Source organism: Anabas testudineus, chromosome 1, assembly GCF_900324465.2.
Source record: "Anabas testudineus chromosome 1, fAnaTes1.2, whole genome shotgun sequence".
NCBI lineage: Eukaryota > Metazoa > Chordata > Actinopteri > Anabantiformes > Anabantidae > Anabas > Anabas testudineus.
In genome coordinates this window covers 18,699,242-18,725,951 of record NC_046610.1, presented here as the reverse complement: position 1 = coordinate 18,725,951, position 26,710 = coordinate 18,699,242, and the positions used below count along the sequence as shown (strand labels likewise).

Here is a 26,710-nt window from a genome sequence, read left to right as displayed (position 1 = left end):
TAGTCTGCTGGGGGACCTCTATTGATAAACTGAGCTCCTCTCCTCTCTCCTTTCTCCTATATCAATGTAAGTCCACCATTGCATGTTATTAACTTTGTGTCTTCTCTCTCCTGTACTTGTTTTTCCTCCTCTCTGTACTTTTCTGCAGGTATTCTCAGCCTGGAGCTGTACATCTCCAGAATCCAGTTGACCTGCCCAATGTTTTTGTTGCTTGTTGTTGTTTTTTTGCCTGCTGTTCTTTTCTCTCTTCTCTTTCCACTCACCCCAACCGGTCGAGGCAGATGGCTGCCCACTATGAGCCTGGTTCTGCTGGAGGTTTCTTCCTCTAAAGGGAGTTTTTCCTCTCCACTGTTGCCTAAAGCTTGCTCAAATCGGATTGTTGGGTTTTCTCTATAATCTTTTGCATAAATATTTTCTGTAAGGTCTTAAACCTTATCCGGTAAAGTGCCTTGAGATAACTTCTGTTGTGAATTGGCGCTATACAAATAAAACTGAATTGAATTGAATTACTTTTTCAACTTCTTGAAAAAAGAAATTAAAACTAATTGTCAAGCTCTGTAAACCAAGCTGTGTGAATTCATCCAGTCATTATTTAAATGTGAAACAAACAATCGTACCAGAAGCAGATTGTTGTAGGAAGTGAGGAGGTTGATCTGCTTGTCACTTGTCTATATCTCTGTGTCTTTTTTAGTCAGAAGATCCAGACGGTCCATGCTGGCTTTTGTGCGAGCTCGTATTTTTTTTATGATCATTTTGATGAGATCATCTTTCTCGTTGAGCTTCTCCTGGAGCTGTCTCACCTCCTCCTGGTCTTCATTTGTCTCTTTCTTTTTTGTCTTTGACTTGTTTCTCATCACTCAGCTGTTGTTCACTTCCCACCTTGTCACCTTCTTTGTTCTCAGTCTTTTCTTCTTCTTGGTCTTTTACTTTTTCCACTTCTTGAAAAAAGAAATTAAAACTAATTGTCAAGCTCTTTAAACCAAGCTGTGTGAATTCATCCAGTCATTATTTAAATGTGAAACAAACAATCGTACCAGAAGCAGATTGTTGTTAGATGTGAGGAGGTTGATCTGCTCGTCACTCCGGCTCTCCTTCTTCCTCCATTCTTCCTCTTTCCTGTGCCACTCCTCACAGAGCAGGTTCTTTTCATTTTCAACCTCCTGGACTTTTCTCCTCCAGTCCTCCTCTCTGTGAGCCATCTCCTGTTGCAGGCTCTCCTTCAGAGCCTCACATCTTTTCTCCCAGTGCTCTTCACTGGTTTTTACCTCCATGTCAGCTGGAGCTGGCTCACCTCTACCTGGCTCTCATTTTTCCAGAGGTCAACCTGCTCCTTCAGGGCTTTGTTTTCCTCCTTCAGGACCTTTATCTCACTGATTGCAGAAATGAGAGCCTTTCTGAGGCTCTGCACAAGTGAGCTTTCAGGCAACTGGTCGGTGGTCTGCAGCTGCACTGTCCCCAGTACATGCAGTTTTGGGCCATAAAAGGCAGCACCGACGTGCCTTGGTCCAGGTCCCTGAACCACAATAAGAAGTGTCATGCATAATCTAAGAATCGAGTTTTATCTAAACACCACATGTACACTTGTTTATACAGAACTACATGAATATAGTGTAGTCAAGGGAAAGTACTTCTCAATGGACCACAACACATAACCACAGCTCACACATTCATTTCATAAATGCACTTAAAAAATCAAACATTCAGTATTAAGAAATGCTGACATGTCTACTTTTAGTTTATTCGGAGTCAACTAGGTTTTGTTTACTGTAAATAAATTTGGTAAAACTGGGTTTGGGTCACGGTTTTCTATTAGGTCATATGTGCTTGGGTAGTTTTAAGTTTTCTTTTCAATTTTCATTACTGAAAAAAAGTTTCTCAAGATGCCAAATCAGAGATTCAATCATAGGATCAATCATAAATTTATTCTTTTCTGTTTGAATTTTAATTACATATTGTTAAAGACACTGCATTACCCTGTCAACTGAATGGGAATAAACTTAATCTAAATTTTGAACAAAATAGGAATGAATAACAGGGAGAGGTAACTTGAACTAGAGGGGCACAGTTTAAGAAACAAATAGTGAAATAAGAAAATCTTACCTGTCTTGAGCTAAAATGCCTGTTCATTTCAGCTGAGTAAAAAATCTGCAGTGGCACTTGAAGCAAGCGTTGCACTTCGCAGTTGGAGTTCAACTTGAAACTGTGTTGTAGTTTCAGAGTTGTAGGTTGTTCTGATAAAGTTGTTGAGGTTACTCAAAAGTGTAAAAGTCTTGGCTTTGCAAGAGTTGAGAGTTTGTTCCAATCAAACACAGAGACAGTACTCGGTTCAGGGTTATCGACTCTAAATGGAAAGTGTTTGTGCAGAAACAGGTTCTGAGACCCAGACTCACTGTGGTGTCAGAGTTCCAGAACCATGATGTCATAACTGGTCATCATCAGGTGTTTCTTTCATTTAATCAGCCATGCAACTGGAAATGAGGAAATATCTACATTATGTTTAGGTTTTAATGAATCTGATCACAGAAATGTCAACAATCTGTTAATTATGTTACATTTAAGGAGACAAATTCAGTGTAGAAATACACCAGTACAAATGAAAGACCTGGCCCATCCAGAATGAAATATATATATTATAAATTGTATTTTAGATGCATCCACTTTCCGTATTTTTGTACTTGCAGGTGGTTTATACATATTAACATTTCATTTATTCGGTGATTATGGTGTATGACGAATCTATGCAACTAGTAGCTAAAGCTGTCAGACAAATGTGGTGAAATAAAAAGACATATCACTTGTTTGTAGAGAAGTAAACAAAGAATCACATTTTCAACTATTAAAGACTGAAGAACCACTGATTTTATATTTACTTAATTACAAAGTTAAATTCTGTGCATAGCATAGGGAGTTTAACAAGTCATTCACTTTGAGTTGGCAATTTTACAAATTACAGTCTGGACATTTTAACTTTCCATATAAAATAGAAACTGCAGTGTTTCTGTTGTAGGCACGAATGCCATTCATCAGTAATCCTTTTCATACAGAAACACCTCTGTATTGGTGCATTTATGGCCCTCATTCAAGATGCCTCTGCCTACTTACACAACTAAAATAAGCCTCCCTACATGTACTCAGTTTTCAAAAAGTAATCACACGTAGTCTCTCAAGGACATGTCATTTATTTATTTATTTTGTCTGACTCAAACACGTTGATGCCTCCCTGCCCCTTCCTAAGGCAGCTTAAGGAAGGGGAAACAATGACCCCCAACACTGTTATGGTGCCCTGTACACTTACATATTTATATACTTGTATTGGTGCAGTACACCTGCCTTGAAAGTCTAGTGTTAAAAGTAGCTAGTGAGAGGGTTTACAGGATTCTGCAGAATGAGTGCTTTAGATATTTATATGCTGCTTCAAGTACTTAATGTATTTTACTAGGATTTTGAAACATGGGAGTCATTTTACATGGCCATTTAGTATTTTTACTTACAGTGGCTATAATCTATGCAAATGTAATGGGCGTAATTTCCATCATTTTCCATTTAAACTCCAGACAGGGAGAAATATAGCACAGTCCCCAACAGAAACTTGGCACCAACACATAAGAGACATCCCAGTTACACCTGCAATGCACCAAACACTGCGTGGGTCAGGAGGAAATGTCATATGTGTATAAAAACAATGAAGTGAACATGGGTAGGTTCATGATGCTGCAGAGCAGCAGTTGTGTAATCTGCAGAGGTTAACAAAGGGCCGGGCCAAATAATTTTGTTAAGTGACTCCAGGTTGAGCTTTAGAACCCAGTGGGTTGGGTAAAATAACATTAACAGTAATAAAAAGGTGCTCTAAGCAACGAGTTGGACACGTGGAGGGCAGGAGAGGACCCTTCCAAGTTGATCATCCTAGTTGTGAAATAACTGCTGCTGTTTGGCATATAACCAGAGTTCATGTTCAACACTTGTGTGCTGTTCCCACATCTGCAAGTATTCTGGAGAAACTAAGAGAGTGAACAGATCAATCACCCTTTGGGTAGAGCTCAGAGCCATTATGGCACTTTTACCCAAACAGAGAAGCTTGTCTCATCAGTTTTAAAGGGAGCTGCAGCCAGAGTGTGCAACACTAGTAAGAAAAGACAGCACCAGTGGGAGCAGCACCCAGATAGGGAAATCCCTGTATCCATGCACCAGAGCATGCACAAATCCAGGAGCAGCCCATGGCGGCTACAACATGAAAACAATTTTAAGAATAACAGAGACAGACAGGACAGCAGCACAAAGGGATCAAGCACTTCTGCAGACTGACTGCATTTGATATCAGAGGGCGCCCTCTGGCAGCCAAAGCAGTGATTGGAAACAAGAGGACTCAGCCAAGAGAGTGGAGACAGAGGCCAAGCTCGAATAGAATAGAGACACAGCATCATGTACTCCCTCCAGAGCCCACAGACCACTAAACATGTAACAGAACACTTCACTACCAGGGTTGGATTTTGTCTGTCTGCATTTATTTATACAATTAATGTCATTATGTCACATGAACAGTGGGAAAAAACAGTGAAGGCACTGTGTGCAACTGGTGCATGAATTAGTAATAAAATGTGATGTAAACTTCACCAACCTCACTACTATCAACACAACATTGATGATCTGATGAAACATAAACATTCACGATTTCTCACGTGGTTACTGAAACCAACAATCTGATCACACAGAAGATCAGATCACATTTCATCACATCACTGATTTCTACAGAAAACAAAGTCCATTACAGTCACTGTCCATTCTGTCTCCACTGTATTTAACATTGAACACAAAAAGGGCACAGCTGAGGGGAAGTGAGTGGATAAGAAGAGGGTGGTGTAGAGTCTGCACTTACTACACAGACAAATATGGGATCAGGTAGGACCCGGCTGTGTCTGCTGGCCTGTCTGGCCCTTTCCTCTCTAAGTTCTCTAGCTGAGGATCCTCCACTGTAAGTAAATCTGACTTATTTTTATACATCTCTGAATATCTTTTATTAACTGTGTTTGTCCATACGAGGTTCGTTGTGCATATCCTAACACGAACAAGAAATAAAATTCATAACTGTTCAAGGAGATGAGCAGAACAGTTGAGCAGATTTCATCACGTCACCAAATTAATCTATCTCAAACACATTTTCAACACAAGTTTATTTGTTTATTGTCCTCATCATAATTAATGATGGTAGATACTGGGTGATTTGTAGGTCTCATTGAAACGTAAGGTGAATTGTTGGTATCAGTCACATTCACACAATTTTATAATTTTGTATATAAAACATACAAAATACAAACTTATATTTTAATTTTTCTTTCTTTCTTTCTTTACATGATTAGAAAGTGTTGTTCAGGTTCACATCAAAGTCAGAGTGAAGGGTTTCTAAAATTGGGTCAGTGAACTGGCCTGTATTTTGTTTGAGATTGCGCAATTGTTTATTATGCCAGGGACAGGGTCCAGAGACATGATGAAACTTTGGTCAATCCAGCGCTGGTTTTTGTTTAAGATAATTAATAGATCATGTATTTGTGTATTGACCTTTACTTTATCCCAGAGAGCAAAGAACCACATCAAACAACAAGCTTTGCAAGCTTTGTACACTGACCATTCCTGAAATGACCGTACTTTACTTTAACTTGCAGACTTTATGAGCATATCAAATAATAAATCATGTAGATGGGTCACATGACTGACTGAGTTAGACCAGGCTCATGATGACTTGCACCAAAACAACAGGAAAAAGCGTTCAGCTGATGACCAGCCACAAAACCTCTGTTTCACGCTTTATTTCATGCTGCAGTCTTTGTCAGGTATTATGAGTCAGCTGCAGGTGTTACATAATGCACACAGTATAATTACTTCCTCAGGACTCAAAACACAAAATCAGCTTTTTTCACTGTCTGCAAAGTGACTGCTGCTCCACCTGTCTGCATTGCTCTGCAGGAGGGTGATGTCTGCTCCCAACTTGCTGCGAGTAGGAACAGCAGAAAACATCTTTGTGGCGTGTCAAGACTGCACTGGAGGAGACATGAGGGTTGATATTAATGTGATGAACCATCCAACCAAAACCAATAGGCTGGCAACGACATTTGTGACTCTTAACACTGCAAACAAATTCCAGGACCTCGGAAAAATTTTTGTAATGCTGTATTATGTGGTTTCATTACTCAGTATATTTTTATCACATTTGCAGGATGTGTATATGATTTTATTTGATCATAAACTCCTAATCTCACACACATCTTCTCTATACTCTCTATACTGGATTCAGATCCCTACGAGAGGCTTCAGCAAGGACCCCAACATGAAACAGTATGTTGTCCTGCAAGCTCAGTTCCCAGATGTGTCACTGGAGAAGGTCGTCTTAGTGTCCTTCCAGTCAGGGTACATCTTCATTCAGACAGACAAGACCCTTTATACACCCAACAGTAGAGGTGTGTTTGATATTATACCACTCCTGAGAACACCCAGCTGTGTTGTACAAAACCCAATAAATGTTTTTTTTTTTTTTTTAAAGGTACATGAATATACAAATATGATATGATAGAAAAATCAATACCTTAAAGGTTAAATACATGGGAGGAGGTGGGAAACTTTCTGACGATACGTTGATACAGCTGTTTGTCTACAAGCGACAATGATGAAACGTAACCTGTGCTCCTTCTCTCTGTTTTTCTTTTGGCAGTTCAGTACAGGGTATTTGCAATAAAACCCAGCATGGAGCCAGTGGAGTTGGCTGAGGGAACCGATGCTTCTGTTATTACTGAGATTGTGGTATTTTACTGTATCTGTCACATAACAGAGAACTGAATATATACTGTATAATATATCTACAATCATATCACACTATACAATCAGGTGTCACTTGTGGCACATCTAACGGCCGTTTTACAGTCCCAAAAACTACTTTCATTTCATGTTCACATAATTTTATATTTCAAGTACTCAAGTATCATATTCTAAAAGAATCTCTTTATATTTTCTTTCTTTTTAGACCCCCAATGGAATAATTTTAAGTAGTGAACGTAAGTCTCTACAATCAGGGATTTACCCTGGTCATTACCAGCTTGGTGAGATTGTCAGGTCAGTATGTCCTTGTTTTCATATATAATTCCAGTTATAGTGCATTTGGTTCACTGAAAGTCAGAATTGTGTGATCAGCAAAGTTTGCTAGTTAGTTCTACTTCTCGACTTTTAACTTGTTAAGTAAAATACAGCCTGCCAAACAACTAATGATAATGTAAAGACCAAACAGCTGAATCATCAAGTATTTTCAAGATTCAAGATAAAAAGAAATTATTTAACACAATTTTCTGTCTCTTTTTTTGGTCCTAAAACAAATGCCAGGTCTTTATGAATGAAATGTATTTTAATGTTGGTGTTTCTGTTTGTAGTACTGGTCTGTGGAAAGTGGTGGCCAGGTTTGCCGACAACCCACAGGAGAGTTTCTCTGCAGAATTTGAGGTCAAAGAATATGGTCAGTCCATCTTTATTTGATTGATTTTAAAACTAGTTCAACATTCACTTACTTTTCATACAACACTGAACACTAACAGAAGTTGATTCATTATTCAGTGCTGCCTAGTTTTGAGGTTAAACTGACATCTGCGAGGCCCTTCTTCCACGTGAACAGTTCGGATCTCACCATTGACATTAAAGCTAGGTATGTGAAGGTTTTTGTGGTTTTGTGGGTTTAAATATCGGCTTTGATTAGGTGGGTAGAAAAGTGAAGTGTGTTACTCATAAGTTGTGGTCGGGCATTTGCCTGTTTCCTATAGAAAACCTGCTTGCCTGTCTGTCACATGTCAACATCCCATCCTGCTTTTTTGGATCAGATTTTCACTAGACCTAAACCTATAGAGGGAACTCAATGAAACAAATTAAACTGACCACCTTTTACATCAATAATTTCAATAAAACGCTTGAGGCCATTTTAGTCTGTTCCTTGTTAGTGAAAAGTCATCAGTCACAGCCCTTTTTTTTTTTTTACTTTTTATAATTTTGAAAATCCACAAATGTTGGGACCTCTTCTAAAATGCAATAAAACCTAAATTCAGCTTAATTCGTCCACTTCAACTTTTCTCTCATGCCCTTTTGCTTTAGGTATCTGTTTGGTGAGGAGGTGACCGGGGATGCATATGTGGTATTTGGGGTTGTACACGAGGGTCAAAAGAAGAGCTTTCCAGCCTCCCTTCAGAGGGTGTCTGTGAGTGCATCTTTAGCCTTTTGTTATATGTGATTAACTAAGTACCTACTTACTGTCCAGTAATCTGTAATACAATATACATTTGTATATCAATTAACACTAGATTAAAGATGGCCAAGGAGTGGGTACACTGAAGAGGGCGCACATCACAGAGACCTTTCCAAACATCCACGAGCTGGTGGGGAGTTCCATATTTGTAGCAGTCAGTGTGCTGACAGAGAGCGGTAATGAAAAATACTATTAGCAAGGTCAATGTACAGCATTATGAATGTCTTTCCAAATTAAAGAGAGAAAAAGGAGGAAATCCATCTTGATGACCACAGTAAACACTGTGTGGAAATGCTGTTTTACTGTATGTTCAGAAATCTTTCAGCTACACGTATATAAATTTCTAACTTACTTTTTGTTTGTGTGTATGAACATATATATCAACACAGGTGGTGAAATGGTAGAGGCAGAATTGAGAGGTATCCAGATCGTCACATCACCTTACAACATCCACTTCAGGAAAACACCCAAATACTTCAAACCAGGAATGTCCTTTGATGTTGTGGTAAATTACAGATTTAATTGTATGTAAAATAAAAGTGTAACACTGTCAACACATTTAAAAGAGCTGCTACCTCCTTATATGAGGCTGCCAAAAGGCAAAAGCCAAGAGAAATAACAGTAGAGGAGGAAGAGAGGAGAGCAGCACAAAGCACAAATGTCTTTCTTCAGCCTGTGTGGGACTCTCATCTGTCATATACTGCTTTTCCTCCTGAGGATCATTGTTTGTGTTTTTGATGTCAGGTTGAAGTTGTAAATCCTGATGGCACGCCAGCAAAAAGTGTTGCTGTGGTGGTGGAGCCAGACAAGGTAGCAGGGGTGACTAAAGAGAATGGACTCGCAAAGCTTACCATCAATACAGAGATGAAGATTGAACCACTAACAATTACTGTAAGTGGATGCTTATATTTCTCTAGAGCTTCTGGATGCACATGTTGTCCATTTTCTTAAGATGATGAGTCGTGGTGGCTGTGCGGTGGATTCTTACTGCTCAAAAAAAGAAATAAGCACAGGAGAAAGATGGTGAAAAGAATCATTTGTCAAGTCATTCTGCATCATTGGTTATAGTTGAGGTGTTGCTGTTTTTTGTTTGCGTTAAATGACCGGTTTGGGATTTTTAAGCTAATCTTCAAACAATAATGAGGTGCCTAGATTTTCATGAAAATGGATCTTGACGGCTTGACAGCCATAGAGGCTGTGTCACATTTAAGCTGGAATGGGACAGCGCTACAATAAGGTGAAAATGTGCAGCTTTTGTTCCATCTAAAATTCTTTCCAGGTGTTGTGTCTTCCATCGATACAGTGTGTTTAAAAAATAATCTAAAGTATGATGGAACTCTATTTACCCCAGCAGTACCGCTGAAGTTTGAGTGGTGTCATTCAAACATTGGAGCACATTTTGCAAAGAATGAGAGCTGTGCATGGTGACCTCCAGTTCTTACAGCTTAGTCACATTCCAAATAAAAAGGTGATTTAATTACATTTTTAAGCCAGTGACGCAAGCAAGACGGTGATGTCAGAGGAAGCAAGGATGTAAATAATAGAGAGTAAGATAGTTGATTTACTTTTCTGTTCAATTTAAATAGTTAATTGATAGTACCGGTAATAGAAATAGGAAATCATATAATGCTGAAACTTAATTTTTTTTAATTTTCATTTCAAAATACATGAAACTATTGATGAGAAACACAATTTTTCCATTTAATTATGCAAATGGATTGTTAGAAAAATCTCTACGCTTAAATTAAGTAAGTAAGTAAAACACCCACAAATAGCATACATAAAACATACAAGTTCGTAGTGAGACTACACTGACAGAATACATTAACATTATAACATTATAGCTTTTATAATAACATCCCAGATGCTCTCACGTACCAGTAGAGGGAGTCTTTGTACCACCATAAGCTGCTTTCAGATGTGCACCAAAACCCTGAACTTCTCCAGAAGGGGGAGTTGCACATGAGAGCAAAGTTGCTGGCAGACTTCATTCAAGTATTTGAGGATTCTTTCTCATATGCAGTGGCCAGGACAGCTCAACATACTGACTAATCACTTAATTAATGGAAAACCCTCATCCAAATAGACAAAAGGCAAAGCAAAACATCAACAAAAATAACATATACTTTTAATAACACATACATAAGACAGACAAAATGCAAAATAGATGTTATTTTGACAAAGAAAGAATATACAGTATGTATGTATATTACTTTATATAACAGTATGCAAACCTGTGTCTTCAAACATAGGCAAACACAAACGCTCCTGGCGTTACCCAAGCAACAGCCACCATGACAGCTCACCCATATACCACCAGCAGCAAGAGCTATATCTACATAGGTATGAGACAACCTGACACATCATCACATCACAACATGGTGGTGGTGGTGACAGTGCTGCCCTAAGAGTTCACCAGTATTTACATGCCAAATATAAATGTGCAATATCAATATTACAGGGGTGGATTCGACTGAAGTGAAAGTGGGAGACAACCTGAAAATCACCATCAACCTCAACAATCATGAAAATGCAAAACATGATGTCACATTCTTGGTGAGAGGTTTGGAGTATCTGTACACGTGTAAATGTGTGACTGTGTGGCTTCCCACAACTTATGTAGTAAAACCTAACCCTAACCCTAACCTACTGTATGTTAGATAATGCTGATGTTTAAATCCATCTTCTCAGATCCTTAGTAGAGGTCAACTGGTGAAACACGGCCGTTATGGGCCGAGACCACTGACAGCTGCAACAGTCACTGTAACCAATGACATGCTGCCATCGTTCCGGATCATAGCCTTCTACCATACAAAGGAGAACGAAGTGGTATCAGACTCTGTTTGGGCTGATGTCAAGGGATCTTGCATGGGCTCGGTGAGACACATAGTACAAAAATGATCACGTTAACAAATTTTCTCTAGACACAAATGCAAATACATGTCGTTTTCGGTATGCATACGTACAAAGCAGTTTTTATTCTACTGCTTTGACAAATGAAAATGAGCATGTTTCATTCATGTCCCATTTTTCCTTTATCAGTTGAAGCTAGAAGCATCCACCCGTCCACCATACGAGCCTGCTAATAGGTTTGTTCTAAAGGTAAAAGGAGATCCAGGTGCCACGGTGGGACTGGTGGCAGTTGACAAAGGTGTTTACGTCCTAAATAACCAGCACCGCCTCACCCAGAAAAAGGCAATTTCTTAATTTCACCCTTGAAATATTTTTGTGATAAAAAAAATAGCCTACTTAATTATAGTTAGTCTACTTAGAATTCAGGGTTTCTTATCTATTTGAATTTATTTATTTATTTCTTATTTATTTAGCTTTTCATCCCAGGAATCAGTAAAGGTATATGTGGTCTCACTTTAATTGTAGCAGTATTGTTGAGAAGGACATACTGTGAAGAGTCAGAAGTGTTTCTACCATCATAATATTAACATCAATAGCTGTTATGCAATGTCAAAATGGAAGTTTTATTGCTATGTGATCGCATTTCTGCCTACATGACTTCTACTCTGTTCAGATATGGGACATCGTGGACAAGTATGATCCTGGCTGCACACCAGGTGGAGGGAGGGACGCAATGAGTGTATTTTATGATGCTGGTCTGTTGTTTCAGTCCAATGTGGCTTCAGGAAGTCCATACAGACAAGGTGACTTCCTGACAAAATTCCTTGAGAATATTGCTTTAGGTTCATTAACATTTGTTTAAACAAGAGCACATGTAACAATCAGCTGAACAGAGAGTTGGAAATACAGGCAGCAGTAGGTCCTGTGGTGCATGTATAAATATCTTCCTCATAAATATCAATACTCATCCTTTAACACCCTAAAAACTATTAGATAAATAACATATTCATGCAACACATTTATTTCATCTTGTCACATAGGAGTACTTTAGTCTGATTTTGTAATTTGCAGAATTTAGCTGTAGGTTTATTCTTGCTGGGTGGTGTTTAAGAGTTATTCTGTTTTACATTTTCAGAAATTAAATGTCCAGGCTCCAGCAGGAGGAAACGAGCGAGCACTATACTGGATGTCAAAACCAGTTTAGGTAAGAATCTCAAGATGGTAACATAACATACAACATATTGTATTATCTGTACAGATCAGGGCACTGAGAATGTATGGAGCCCTAGTGGTCATTGTTGGTATTTTAAGATATCCACCTATCCATCTTCACAGAATTATGGTACATTACCCTAAAGTTCAATCATATAACCTTAGTCCTAGTTCTAACCTTCAGCAATGTTGAGGTCTTTGTCCTAATTTGCCTAGTTGGTACATTTTGTAATGTAAAATAAATCAGCTTTATGTCAAATGTTGGTGCCAAAATGTAAGATGGGCAAAATGATCAGCCCCACCAGGGAGTGAACAGTGATGAAACCAGTTCAAAGTTCAGGGTGCAATTCTCAGAAATTCTCATTTCTATTTTACAAGGCTTTCCCTCTCACCACAGTCTCTTTGTCGCCCTCTTCTCATTTCAGTTAGTCAATATAAAGAAAAAAAGGAACGAGACTGTTGTTTGAGTGGCATGAGGGACACCCCCCTCTCATACAACTGTGAGAGGCGCAGCGAGTACATCGTGGATGGGGCAGCCTGTGTTGAGGCCTTCCTGCATTGCTGCAGGGAGCTGGCAAACCAAAGAACTGAGAACAAGCAGGACAGCCTCCTACTGGCCCGCAGTAAGAGATGGGGAACAAGGGATAGCAGGAAAGACATAATTTCTTACATTCAGTTAAAGTCTAATGGTTGTAGTGTGTTTCTATACCTTTATGTCTCCAAATGGCACTCTGCACACTGCCCTGTCCAACGCTGTTTATTCCCAGAATTAAATGGCAGTAAAAGTTAACCCTCTGATGTCCACAAGATTGGGCCTTGTTCTAGCATTAAATCTCATGTAAAACATTGTTTTATTGTTTGATTTATAAAAAAAACGCTACTTACGTACATGGTCCAAATACAAACTTTTTTTGAACTACACCAGGTGAAGAGGAGGAGAACAGTTACATGGACAGCACTGATATAGTTTCTCGCACCCAGTTCCCTGAAAGCTGGATGTGGACAAATTTAGTTTTGCCTCTTTGCTCTGATGGAACAACAAACTGGTGAGACAAGTGAAACACATGCGAGCGATAAACTTAAACTTACCAATGTGACAAATTTAACAAATACAAATCCATACATGCACATGTACACATGCTACTCAGCTGAAATTCATGCATGTACTGTATGTAATCTGTTCCTGAGCTGCCTCCATGACCCCACTAAGAACTCGACTGTTTTCTTATGCATTTCAGTGACACCACAGTGGGGGAATACAAAGAACGTTTGAAAGACTCAATCACAACCTGGCAGCTCACGGCCATCAGCCTTTCAAGAACTCACAGTGAGGATTCCCATCGACACGCTGAAGTTGATATCATTTCACCATCTTTTCCTTCTCCTCCATTTCAGTCTATGCTTCTTTCTCCTCTCATCCTCAAGGTATATGTGTGGCCGATCCATTTGAAATAATTGTGAAGAAACCATTCTTCATTGATCTGCGGCTGCCTTACTCTGCCGTCCGTGGAGAGCAACTAGAAATAAAGGCAATCCTCCACAACTACCATGGTGACTCTGCCACTGTAAGGCTGAACTGTCTTTTTTCTTTGGTTCAAGACAGAAAGTTTTGACATTATTTTGTTTTCTCTTATTTAAAATTTAATTTGGTGACATACAGAAGTCCAAAACAAAACATTAGAATTAATAATTGTAGGCCATGTGGCACTGAATTGCTCAAAATGATGAGGTTGTGACATCCTAACATAACATATAGTCAAAGTAATACAGATACAGAATACAGAATTTTACAACTTTATAAAAACAACCCTAAAGAGTACAGACCCCGAGTCATCTAATCACACCAAATCTGCTCTTTGTGTCTGTCTGTATTCAAGTCCCTACATATCAATCAGTCTCCACATCTTCATCCCCTGTTTGTCAAGGTGCGTGTAGAACTGATTGAGAACAACCGTTTGTGCAGTTCAGCTTCTCGGCGTGGGAAGTATCGTCAGGAGGTTACAGTTGGGGCAGGATCTACACGATCTGTACCTTTCATCATTATTCCCATGAAGGAAGGACAATTCGACGTTGAGGTCAAAGCAGCTGTTAAAGGCTCATCATCACTCAATGATGGAATTAGAAAGAAGCTGTTGGTGGTGGTAGGACAAACGCACTCCTGGCTTCAGTTTGTTATTTAGCTGTGGCACAAACAGTGATTGCGAACACTAATTACTGTTTCTTTTTCGTCTTTCTAGCCTGAAGGCGTACTGACAAAATCATTAAAGAGCATAACCCTTGACCCTGTTAAGAAAGGTGTTGGTGAGTTCAATATTTAAGGTGTGTAGACACAGAAAGTATGTTGTGTCATTTGGGTGATATCCAAACGTGTGTTTCTTCCATTAGGTGGCAAACAAGAACTAAGGATGAACAGTGAAATACCTGAATCTGATTTGGTTCCAAATACACCTAGTGTTACGCAGATCTTTGTGACAGGTCAGGGACAGTATGATCTGATTGGAGCCATCGCTTCACCTGAATGGAAAAGATCTTTATATGTGCAACGTTCCTAACATTCCTATGTTTCTTCCTTTGTTCCCTCAGGAAGAGAGCAGTTGAGTGCACTGGTAGAGAACGCCATTAGTGGCACGTCTATGGGGACTCTCATCAAAGAGCCGTCAGGCTGCGGAGAGCAGAACATGATAAGCATGACGCTGCCTCTCATTGCGACCATGTATTTGGACAAAACCAACCAGTGGGAAAAAGTGGGCTTTGAAAAACGCAAAGAAGCAATCCAGCACATTAGAACCGGTGGGCTTCCACTCGTGGTTTATTTGCACAAATTTAAGAAAACACAAAGTTGACTCAGGAGAACAATTATCCAGGACTTTCAAGATTGTTTTTCAGTGGATAAGATGCTTTCACGGTGAAATGGCGCTAAGCATAAAGCCTGTGTTTTTTGTTTGTGTTCAGGTTACCAAAATGAACTTGCCTTCAATAAGAATGATGGGTCCTTTGCTGTGTTTCCCAAATATGACGGCAGCACCTGGTGAAACATCCGAGCATTTGTGAACTCATACATAACCATTCTGTCATTCTGAGGAACTGAGATCATATTAGATGCAGCTCATTTTGTTATTTAACTAATGCAAATGATAGATTTTTGTACCCTCTCTTCTCCTCTGTTAGGCTGACAGCTTATGTTGCTAAGGTGTTTGCCATGGCCTATGAGCTTGTGGCAGTGGATACTAAAGTGATCTGTAAGGCTGTGAGGTTTCTGACCACAGCGCAGCAGCCTGACGGCATGTTTAGAGACATTGGAACAATCATCCATGGAGAGATGATTGTGCGTGACAGTGACATCAGTTGTTAATCTATTTTTTTCCTATCATTGTCTATGAATAAACTGATGTTTAGTAGTGATATGTTGAAGACTGCACTGACTCGTTTCAATGTGTGCACATTTAGGGTGATGTTCGTGGCACAGACTCACATGTCTCTATGACAGCATTCTGCCTCATTGCTATGCAGGAGACACGCACAATATGTAACGATACTGTAAGTATTCAGCCCTCATACAGTGTTTCTCTATTTATTTCATTTTCTTAATACATTTCTTAGTGATTTTCACAGCCACAGGAAAACTGAGTTCAAAGTGCACACAGTAACAGCAGACTAATAAATGCAACCCAGTAATCGGTTCCTTCACTCCTTTTGCTGTGCGCTGCGGCACTTTAACACACCCCGTTTCTGTAGAACAAAGGATCAAATCCCTACCTAAGAAAACCCAGTAGTTAAAACATAGTGCTGTCCAATGAGCTGTTTTCACCTGTTCTTATTGGAAAGCATGCTGTCTCAACGTGTGGTCCTGTGATAGATTGGTGACCTGTGGTGTACCCTGCCTCTCGCCCAAAGGCAGCTGGAATACGCTCCACAACCCTTAACAGGATCAGCACCATGCATGCACATGGCTACATTTGCCACTCACTGCAGCTTGACCTCAACAGGTTGTTGTGTCTTTTCCTTTTTCACAGGGTCTAGAAGACAGAATAAAAAAGGCAGTGGAGTACCTGGAGAAGCATCTGTACAGCCTCACTAGTCCTTATTCTGCTGCAATATCATCATATGCCCTGGCCAACGAAAACAGACTGAACAAACAGATCCTCTCCAGGTTTATTTCCCAAGGTATACATAAAGTTTCTGGATAAGATAAAGAGCTGTAAACCTTTTACACTTACACAGATGCAGTTTTAATGATTATTGGACCTGTACTCTCTGTCTATTGTGTGTTTATGTGTGTCAATGAGCAAGAACACATACTTTTTTCTTGTTTCTTAGTTCTTTTTTAGGCATTTTGGAATTTTTGGTTTAGGTAGGTGTAGGTCAATAAAGATTGTGTCACATTTAAATATGTCTTTCTCCCTCAGAGTTAAATCACGTGCCTGTACCTAGCTCACATCTTTTCACACTGGAGGCCACAGCTTATGCTCTGCTGGCTCTCGTCAAGGCCAAGGTGAGTAGTTTCTACTTACTTCTATGTAACCAGCATGTCAAGCTGTGGAAGAATCAGCAGGGTTAAGAAATCAACACTCATATTTTAAAATAGCTACAAAGATTCTTTCTCAAAGTCTGTTATAGAGTAAAACCAAAAATAGAAACAGTTTACCAAGCAATGTAAACTAGTACTGACATAGTCTGAATCATAATTCAAGTTAATTATTTATGTCCTTACGTTAGTTTCAAATATTTTAACTTTAATAACTCTTACTTTGTTGGTCTGGAATGTGAAATAACATTACTCACAACACAACAACTCACATCTTTTCACCCAACTGCGATTAGAATATGTATTTTATTGATAATACAATTTGCAATAATTAGCTTGTTACACAGTAATATGGCCCATATGGAGAAGGGGCTTTTTTTTTTTTTTTTACTGGTCAAAACTGTGAAAACATGAAGGGAATGATGAAGAGGACTTGCATTTAAAGGACTGTTAGTCTTATGTATTGTCAACCACAGAGGTTTCAACTCTTTTCTTGATTTTCTTCATTAAAGGCTTTTGAAGATGCCAGGCCTTTTGTCAGATGGTTCAACCAGCAGCAGACAGACGGTGGAGGATACGGATCGACTCAGGTAGGAGTCTCTCTCTGTCTCTCTACTTATCACAATACACTACTAACTACTGTGTGTTGGGTCTTTTTGGTGAAGTCGAGCTTCTTTTGTTACTGAATCTACTAATAAAACAAACAACACCTCTCCCTCACTGTCTCTATTCCTCCTTCCAGGCTACTATAATGGTGTACCAGGCAATAGCTGAGTACTGGGTCAGTGCTAAAGAACCAGAGTATGATGTCAATGTGGACCTCGTGCTTCCAGACAGGACAGGGGTTGAAAAAATAAACTTCAACAGAGAAACTCACTATACTACCAAAACATCTAAGGTGAAAATGCAGTGAGAACAATAACAGTTGCATTAAAGACCACTAGTTAGGAGAGTAAAGCTGGTACGTGCACAGCTTTTGCCCCATAACAGGTTCAAATCACACTGAAAAAATCTTAAAACATCTTGCTACACATTGAAAAATATGTTATTTTCTGCAGGCAGAAACTGGAGTTTCTGTAGTTAAACCCATTTTTACCGCTCTAAAATATCACCAGCTACTTTATTTATGACTGCTTCTTGCATCTATTAGATTCAATCATACTTTAAATGGGCCTGAAATCAAGAGCAGAACTCAGTAAAGCTCAGGTTTGGACATAATTCCCCTTTAACATTACACTGATTGAAGTAGCTTTTACATTATAATTCCTCTGCATGTTATTTCTTTCTTTCTCTGTGTGTCTGTATGTGTACATCTCAATTTAATCCCTACAGATAAACTATATAAACAAGGATGTGAAAGTGATTGCCACTGGAACAGGAGAAGCAACAGTGAAGGTGAGTATGACACATTTAGTTCACACAATAGACGTTTGTAAGACTGACGAGTACAGTGTTGTTATTACCAATAATAATGTCGACTGACTTTTCGATTCTATTTCTGTGGTCAATTGGAATTATCCATTAAGATAAACGTTCTCTGTCTCAGATGGTGTCGCTGTATTATGCTCTGCCCAAAGAAAAGGAAAGCAACTGTCAGAAGTTTGACATGACTGTGCAGCTCATCCCAGGTGATTTCTTATGTTTTCTCCCCTCATTTGACCCTCTTTAATTGATGTGAACAAATAAACAATGTTTTTATTGGTTTATTCCTTCAGAGAAAATCGAAGAGGATAAGAAGACATACAAGCTAAAAATAGACATTTTGTAAGTAGTCGCCTACATGCTTTCTCGCATTAGAGGCCTGATTTACCAGGAACTCAAACATGTTGTAGTATTTTGTAAGCGATTCACTAAAAATAAGAGTGTGATTAACAAAAGGAGCGAACATGGTGGAGGTGGTTGTATCTAAGGGAGGTTTTGAGTGTGTTGCTGGTGTCTGTCATGGCGAGTTTGGTGAAAGACCATGGTGGATTTACAAATCATATGATGAATTACCTTAAACACAGTAATTCCATACTCACCATCTGTCTCAAGAGTGTGTGTGCTTACAATTCCTGTATGCATGTTTTCAGAGGGGATAAGTTGCACATGTGCATAGTCAATTGCTCCCTTAATTCTTTAAACCAGCAAAAAGCCACGTTTTGCCCTGTTCAGGGTGTCCAACATATGCAGAAATTGTTTGACACAGCCCATTTTCTGTGACAAGAGTTCAGACAGCAGAATCATTACTTCTCTGCAGCTCATGATTTTCTATGAATCCTGAAATCTTTATATATATTATTGGTATTAGATATCTTGCTTTTCACTTGACTGTCTGTTTTATTCTGTCCATTCTGTGTGCAGGTACAAAGACACAGAGCGTGATGCGACCATGTCAATCTTGGATATTGGCCTGTTAACTGGGTACACTGTTGACACAGATGACCTGAACTTAGTAAGACTTACACACACATATTCAAAGTTCATAGGTCGATGTGTATGGACTGTGGAAACAGGATGTGTTTACGAGTTTGCCCGTAAGATTCTCAGTTCGTCATGGGTTGTTGTTCCACCTAACATTCATGTGTTTTGTTGGGATCACCTGAGATAAAGTGTAAATGACAGTAAGTTGGTGACAGATGATGCCTTAGGCCACCTCCTCTGAAGACATTTGGATGAGACGTGAAACTTCTCATCCACGTAAAGCAATTCCAGTTGCTCCCCCATGAGGTCTTTAAGAGTTTTAATCATTGTCTAATCATATGTTTGTGTGTATGTGTGTGTGTGTGTGTGTGTGTGTGTGTGTGTGTGTGTGTGTGTGTGTGTGTGTGTGTGTGTGTGTGTGTGTGTGTGTGCGTGTGTGTGTGTGTGTGTGCGTGTGTGTAGTTGTCTAAAGGACATGACCGCACCATTTCAAACTATGAGATGAACAAAGTCCTGTCAGAGAGAGGCTCACTCATCATTTACTTGAAGAGTGTAAGAAACCAGCTTTACTTCCATTTTATTTGTCTCTTAAATTCAAGTTAAAAAAGGTTTTATGCTTAATCTGACACCTAATACACAGCTTTAATATGATTATGTTGTGGGCGTGTTTGGTTAAAATTTTTCTTTTACATACTGTACCTCTGTTGGACGCCTCTCATAGGTTTCTCACCGTCGTTCAGAGGAGATTGCGTTTAGGATCCACCAGACACTGAAAGTGGGCGTCTTACAACCAGCTGCTGTGACAGTCTATGAATACTATGACCATCAGCACAATAACCGTGAGTCTCAAAGGCACCCAGAAACAAAAGGCTGATGTGAATGACACGATAGGTCCTATGTCTTAGCTTGACAAGAGTTTACATGTCAGAAAAATGTGAACACAAGTAATCTTTGTTTTTAGTTCTTTAATGAGCAGCCTCCACAGGTAGAGGATGAATGCAAATTTTCCAGTGTATTATGAGCAAGCAATCACTGCAAAATGTTTTACAAATGTTTTGTTTTTCATGTTTGCAGAGACACAGTGTGTGAAATTCTACCACCCAAACAGGAGAGATGGAGAGTTACTGAGGCTCTGTAGCGGTAACGAGTGCTCATGTGCTGAAGGTAAGTGAGCTGTGTGAGTAAAGATTTACTGTAACATTCAAAGCCCTTTGCTAAAGGATCCAGTGATACAGCAAACAGACCCACATTGGGACACATTTGACCACTCTTTAACAAAGGCACAGTCTTTATCCACCTGTAAAAAAAAGATGCCATCTCTAATGAAGTACACCAAATGTGGGTTTTTTTTTTATCAAATATCAGATTTTTTGTGTTTATTTTTTCATAGTTTACAGTAATATTAACAGTATTGACTTTTTGACCTGTTTGGAAAAAAAGGATATCTGATATAGTGCAAATACATTTTGAGTGACATAGTTTGTTAATATTTTTTCTTTTTCTCTACAGTAAAGAAAGAGTAGAGCACAAACATCATATTGAATGTCAAAATCAGTCCAGATCCCTACTGTAGGTCTAACTGTTGTGTAGTCACAATGGACAGAGGTCTTTAAGTGTAGACCACCACTTCCGGCACCTGTCCTAACTGTATTTAACCACTTGTGTGCTAACGTTGTGCCATATATTGTATTGTATTTCCAGAGAACTGCAGTAAGCAAAATAAGGAAAAGATAAGCAATGAAGCTCGCACACAGAAGGCCTGTGAGTCCGAGAGAGACATGAAAATTGATTTTGGTAAGATTTTCTTTTGTGTGTGTGTGTGTGTGTGTGTGTGTGTGTGTGTGTGTGTGTGTGTGTGTATTGAAGTGACAATCTACAACTTGTTGTCTGTTCTCAGTTTACAAAGTGAGAGTGGAAAATTTCACCGCTGATTTGTCCACTGACGTTTACACCATGCGGGTTGAGAAAGTCATTAAAGAAGGTGAGTATTTATTTAAACATTCAGAATTATAACTGTGTAAAAACTACTGTGCTTGTGTACATGTGTTTGAAGGCCCCCCCAGAAACGAAATGTGTACGAGATGATTGTGTGACAATAAAACTGTAACATTTTAATGCTGCATATGTTATTATGTAAATGTGAATTTGGTATGTCTTGTTTCTCTTTTTTAATAATTTAATCACAGGGACTGATGCGTGTGAGCTGCAGGAAGGGAAGGACTCAAGGATTGAAAGTGAGCCTGCCTTGTTCTTCCCTTTTTTTACAGTTGTGAAAGAAAACAGCTGTGGTTATTTGTTATGCATCTTTAATGTAATTAGATATTTTATGTAACATGCTTTATCTTTTCTTTAATGTTAATAACAGAAAACTGTGACGTTGCTCCAGAGGGGAAATTGCGCACGTTTCTCAGTTATCCCCACTGCAGGGTGGATTTGAATCTGACACTAGGCAAAGCGTACCTAATCATGGGCTTGACCAGAGATGTCAAAAGGAATGAGGAGATGAAATCGTGAGTAAATGAGGATTAAAACGTTTGTGCATGTCATTGTTTACTATTACTTACTTTTCCTATTTGAATTTCCTTTCAAGATGTTTTAGATGGGAGATTATTTGACTTCACGTGATTTAAAAGCTGCATTTTGTAGTTTGCAGTATGTAGTTACATGACAACCGTCCGTCTATAGCTTTTACTTAATCCTCTTCAGGTATGTGTATATGCTCGGTGAGAGAACCTGGATCGAGTACTGGCCAACGGACGAGGAGTGTCAGGCTAAAACGAACGGGAGACAGGCTAGGGAACACAACCCTATCAGAGCTACCTGTTTGGGTCTGGAGGAGTTGGTCGACACGCTAACAATCTTTGGATGTCAGCAGAAATGAAAACGAGAAGAAATACGTCTGTTGGATTGCTCAACTTTTGCTTCTGTCTCATATTAATCTTTTAGTGCTCTGAGATAAATGTTATGCAAAAGTCATGACGATACATCCTGTTAATTAAAATGTTATGTTCTGTTATCTCAATGTCTATTTAATCTTTTCATTTTAATATTCATATCTACACTTTCACTCAAAAGAGAAAATCACTATTTGCTCTAAAGTAAGTCTAAACATTTATTTGGCGTCCACTATTCTATATTCCATCTTCAATACATCAGACATTTTACAATTGACGTTCAACGTAATGTTATTGACACTTGTGATACTAATTAAATACGATAGTCTTATCAAATATTACTACAATCTACTTAAATGTATCCGTCCCACTTCAAGTAAGCACCCATTTTGTTCCAGAGATATGCAAGACAAAAGAGCTTTTAGAGAGTTATACTACAACAGAGCAGGGTAATACTTTAAGCCATGTCAGCCAGGAAGAATCCTAATGAGTGATCATGAGATTTTTCCTTCAGAGGTACCAGAAAATAAAACGTTTTCACTTTTTTTATCGATGTTCACTTGATTGTTTGGCTCAAATTGAGTAACAGACATTCAAGGCTCCAAGAAGAATGTATCTGAATGACTTTGGTGATTCAATGACATTTTTCTACTTGCTCCAATATTACACAATATTATTATATTATTAGTTCTCTGCTAGTAGTTTATGGAGAAGGAAAGAAAGAAGAAAAGAAAAACAAAACATGCTACTGTGTGGTGAGGAAATTGGGTCTAGAGTATTTGACCCATTTTGAAGTCACTGACAATAACAACAGAGCTTGTATTCATTTGTCACTTGGTGACTTTCCCGAGTTTCAACAACAAGAAAGTTATTTAAACTGATTCTGACAGGGGGCAGCATCGCGCAACAATGCTGTCTGCCAGAAATAAAGACGTCGAGGAAGAAGTAGGTGACATACTTCCGCTTTTGACACAGTAGCCGCCGGGTCAAGTTGGTGTTGTTGCAGAATAAAGGAATCAAACTTTGATTTAAGCCTTGAAGACAAGCAGCGTCAAAGCGTGTGAAATATCTCGGGAACACGGCTAGAGTCACGTTTTTTTTTTTTTATTTGTTTCCTCCACACGTTCGCAGAAGAGAATCGCTGATTAGTTTTCCAGGTTGAGGTGCTTCAGAAAATAACGCCATGGCCAAGGTGCAAGTGGTAAATGTCGCTGTGCTGGACAACCCGAGCCCATTTGGAAATCCGTTTCAGTTTGAAATAACGTTTGAGTGCATGGAAGATTTGCCGGAAGGTGGGTATTGTTTTCAGCAAACTACTGTTTGTAATACGTTCATTTTAGCTGCTGAATACTAGCTGCCCTTATGGACATAATCCCTGTTTGGTAAATTATACACTATAGGTAGATGAGGTTTAGCGTAAGTACTTAAAAGGCGTGTTGATTTGTTCGTACATGGATAACAGCTGGGATTTTTCATTTCATTTTCAAAATTGTTAAAAATTGGCGCTGGCGCGTTTGTGCTTATCGCCCCGCCCCCTGCCTGCAGCGATTGGTTCATGGACCTTCTGTGGAGTTTGTGATCGAATCTGATTGGTTGATCAAGTCATGTTACTGTAGCAACCGACAAGCGCAGCGAGTTTGCCGCGAACCGCAGAGAGAAGGAAGCAGAAGCATGTGTAGCTTTAACTCAATAAACTCACATGCTTTTTCTGAGACATTGACATTGGCTTGAGCTATGTAATAAGTCATAATTGTCGCTATCGGTATGAAATCTCAGTGGGTCCTTTGTAATTTTTAGTATTCCCATAAAACGTGAAGATTCTCAGTCATCTTTACCCTGTCAGATATCTGGAAGTGGAGCCAAGTCAACTGGACTTGGTTGGACTACTTGACTACTTTGAATAGTGAAAGGTTTTAACCTATCAAGAAAGAATTCCACTGGCAAAACGTGTCCAGTTTTTGTTTTTTAGTCATAACAAGTTGCAGTCTTGCTTGAAGTTCATCAACCCTGTGTGTAACCCATAACCTCAGTCTCATTACTGTCCTGTGTGTGTCGTCAGATCTGGAGTGGAAGATTATCTATGTGGGTTCGGCTGAGAGTGAGGAATACGATCAGGTTCTGGACTCAGTACTGGTTGGCCCAGTACCAGCTGGCAGACACATGTTTGTGTTTCAGGTGAATAAGCTGAATTTATGTTATCAATTACGTTGCTTCCAAATAAATTTCTCTTTGAAAGACACTTAAGTAAATGCATTTATTATTTTTCTTGGTGACTAGTGCAGTTTAATTTGATCAGATTGCCTTCTCATTGTCTTATTGTCGGTCCCCTCAGGCTGATGCTCCAAACACAGGGCTGATTCCAGAGAGTGACGCTGTGGGAGTGACTGTAGTTCTTATAACCTGCACTTACCGTGGTCAGGAGTTCATTCGTGTCGGCTACTATGTCAACAACGAGTACACTGAGCCTGAACTGCGGGAAAACCCACCTCTCAAACCAGACTACACTCAGGTAATGCACACAAAGGTTCACAATGGTCTGTTATGGATTAGGTAAAAATGTGATCAAACCACAGCACTCTGTTCTCAATAGACAGCATCATAACACAGATCTCAGTGATCTTTTATAACATTTGAGGGGAAAAAAAGACTGTGTTGCCTGATCTTCAACTAGTAAAAACATATAGCACTGTGTATGGATCATTCTTGTTAGAAGGCTGAATTAAAATAAACATTATTTTCTACTGCCCTCTGCTGCCCTCATATGGATGTTACAAACAACAACTGCATCAAGAAAGAGGAATTACGGGAACTGGTTTGTTTATTACTGTCTTTTTCTGTATTTTCTAAAAGACATGGTTAAGGCAAAGTTTAGATACATTTAATCATTTTGGCTCAGGCATCTGCAAAATCATAAATTAATGGTCACGATGCTCCCAGATGACTTGAAGTTCATCTAGCTACCCTAATATTTCAAATTCCAATATCATCCATCAGAACATCAGTACAGGTCTGTGGTTTTATTGAGTAAATACAATGGGTAAAAAGAGGGGTGAACTATTTAGAATTTCCTGTTTTTTTTGCATACATTAGTCATGCAGTGTGATCTGATTATCATCAAGGTTAAAAATATTACAAGACTACAACTAACTGCAATAGTTTCAAGCTGATAAAACACAAACTGTCATACCTTCAAAGCTGCTGTGGTTATTAATGTTTATCAAACATCAGTTTAATCTATAGCAGAAATAATATTTGAACAAGTTGTTTATTGAAGGTTGGTAAGAAGTCTGTATTTAACTAAAACAAAACTGATCAGAAATGTAGACATTATTGTAGATTGTAGGTTTGATTTTACCCACTGCTTTATTCTCTCAGCTCCAGAGGAATATATTAGCCTCCAACCCCCGGGTCACCCGTTTTCATATTAACTGGGAGGGCTTGGCAGACAAGATGGAGGACTGCGAGAACGTTGACCCGTCCCCTAACATCAGCAGCATGCTCCCTCCATCGTGCATACCAGGAAAGATGCCACCTCTTGGACTGATGCCAGACAACTCCATGGACTGCATGTAAGAGTTATCAGATTAACATAATGGACATGAAGCCCTTCTTCTTCTTCGAAGCTCACTCACATCTTAAACACACATTTGGATAACGAGGCCTTGGAAGTAACACTTTAACATGTGGACATTAAGACGAAGCATGGACATGGCAGTAGGAACACTTCTAAATGGCGTACACACATGGGATGGATCTGGACTGTTTGACATTTTTTCTCTTGTGCACATTCATCACATAAAGATCTGCACAACCACCACTGCCTTATTTACTGCATCTCTGTCTTAACACAAAGGGCTGTCATATCCTCCTGACAGTGCAAGTCATACTGCTACACAGATGTTGACCTGTTTCGGGCCCTTACTGCGCTGTTGATCTTGTCCTCTTGAGCACAGGCCCAAGCTGCGAGCAGTACTTTGTATGTCAACGTACCATCAACTGCTGATAGTAAAGCATTTCACTGTTGTGAAGGTCTGTGCCATCTTATGTTAATTTATAACATCTAAGTACCAATAGAAACAAATTCTGAACTTAAAATATGGGCCAAAGGGGCTGTTGCAAAAAGCAGCTTTACTTAGCATTAGCTGGATAATTCATGCAGAGTAGAACCTTGTTCTGCCCTCTAGTTATCTAGATAACTCAATAAACATGCTTCTTCCAAACAGGTCGCAGTTTAGTTCTGTAAAATGTTACACGGGATGTCTGTAATTATGCACAAATCGTGAAGGAAAACATGAGATATGGATGTCCTTTTGCAGTCGAGTTGTTTTGATAATTTAGACTTACTGTAAATAATTATTTCCCAGCGCTTACTTTGTCTTCACGATGACAAAGCATTTATTCTTTTTGTACTTACTATATATTCTCCTCCACAGTAATTGTAACAGTGACGAGGTTAATAAAATTTGTTATGTGAATAATGCGCTGTTTTTTGGTACTCACCATATCTTACACAGCTGCTTTTTAGTAAGAAAACAAACAGCAACAGCAGTGAGA

General features: G+C 39.1%; 2 protein-coding genes across 2 annotated transcripts; both read left to right on the top strand.

Moving 5' to 3' along the window:
* Positions 1 to 4,778: 4,778 nt before the first annotated feature.
* On the top strand, positions 4,779 to 22,278 carry LOC113162368 (complement C3-like). Its single transcript, XM_026360453.1, has 44 exons — positions 4,779 to 4,969; positions 5,959 to 6,154; positions 6,287 to 6,449; positions 6,701 to 6,789; positions 7,010 to 7,098; positions 7,410 to 7,492; positions 7,591 to 7,678; positions 8,119 to 8,221; positions 8,325 to 8,445; positions 8,659 to 8,774; positions 9,014 to 9,160; positions 10,522 to 10,612; positions 10,731 to 10,825; positions 10,961 to 11,146; positions 11,312 to 11,464; positions 11,796 to 11,925; positions 12,258 to 12,326; positions 12,760 to 12,957; positions 13,260 to 13,380; positions 13,573 to 13,661; positions 13,760 to 13,899; positions 14,260 to 14,475; positions 14,572 to 14,635; positions 14,720 to 14,809; positions 14,918 to 15,124; positions 15,287 to 15,362; positions 15,503 to 15,659; positions 15,782 to 15,871; positions 16,348 to 16,498; positions 16,741 to 16,826; positions 17,372 to 17,449; positions 17,602 to 17,757; positions 18,192 to 18,254; positions 18,406 to 18,487; positions 18,575 to 18,623; positions 19,203 to 19,293; positions 19,725 to 19,814; positions 19,984 to 20,101; positions 20,337 to 20,426; positions 20,964 to 21,056; positions 21,160 to 21,243; positions 21,449 to 21,496; positions 21,628 to 21,772; positions 21,969 to 22,278. Exons 1-44 carry the CDS (start codon positions 4,887 to 4,889, stop codon positions 22,141 to 22,143), a joined length of 5,049 nt encoding a protein of 1,682 aa, XP_026216238.1. The 5' UTR covers positions 4,779 to 4,886; the 3' UTR covers positions 22,144 to 22,278.
* An 851-nt stretch (positions 22,279 to 23,129) lies between these two features.
* asf1bb (anti-silencing function 1Bb histone chaperone) lies at positions 23,130 to 26,623 on the top strand. Its single transcript, XM_026358890.1, has 4 exons — positions 23,130 to 23,448; positions 24,216 to 24,331; positions 24,489 to 24,665; positions 25,532 to 26,623. The coding sequence occupies exons 1-4, from the start codon at positions 23,340 to 23,342 to the stop codon at positions 25,727 to 25,729; spliced, it is 600 nt and encodes a 199-aa protein (XP_026214675.1). The 5' UTR covers positions 23,130 to 23,339; the 3' UTR covers positions 25,730 to 26,623.
* The last annotated feature ends 87 nt before the right edge of the window (positions 26,624 to 26,710 follow it).

Coding starts and splice junctions, on each gene's coding strand:
- LOC113162368 (XM_026360453.1), top strand. CDS start 4,887: ATGGGATCAGGTAGGACCCGGCTGTGTCTGCTGGCCTGTCTGGCCCTT. Junction 13,900..14,259: donor ACCATGGTGACTCTGCCACT/GTAAGGCTGAAC, acceptor CTGTTTGTCAAG/GTGCGTGTAGAACTGATTGA. Junction 14,810..14,917: donor TACGCAGATCTTTGTGACAG/GTCAGGGACAGT, acceptor TTGTTCCCTCAG/GAAGAGAGCAGTTGAGTGCA.
- asf1bb (XM_026358890.1), top strand. CDS start 23,340: ATGGCCAAGGTGCAAGTGGTAAATGTCGCTGTGCTGGACAACCCGAGC. Junction 24,332..24,488: donor GACACATGTTTGTGTTTCAG/GTGAATAAGCTG, acceptor CGGTCCCCTCAG/GCTGATGCTCCAAACACAGG. Junction 24,666..25,531: donor TCAAACCAGACTACACTCAG/GTAATGCACACA, acceptor TTATTCTCTCAG/CTCCAGAGGAATATATTAGC.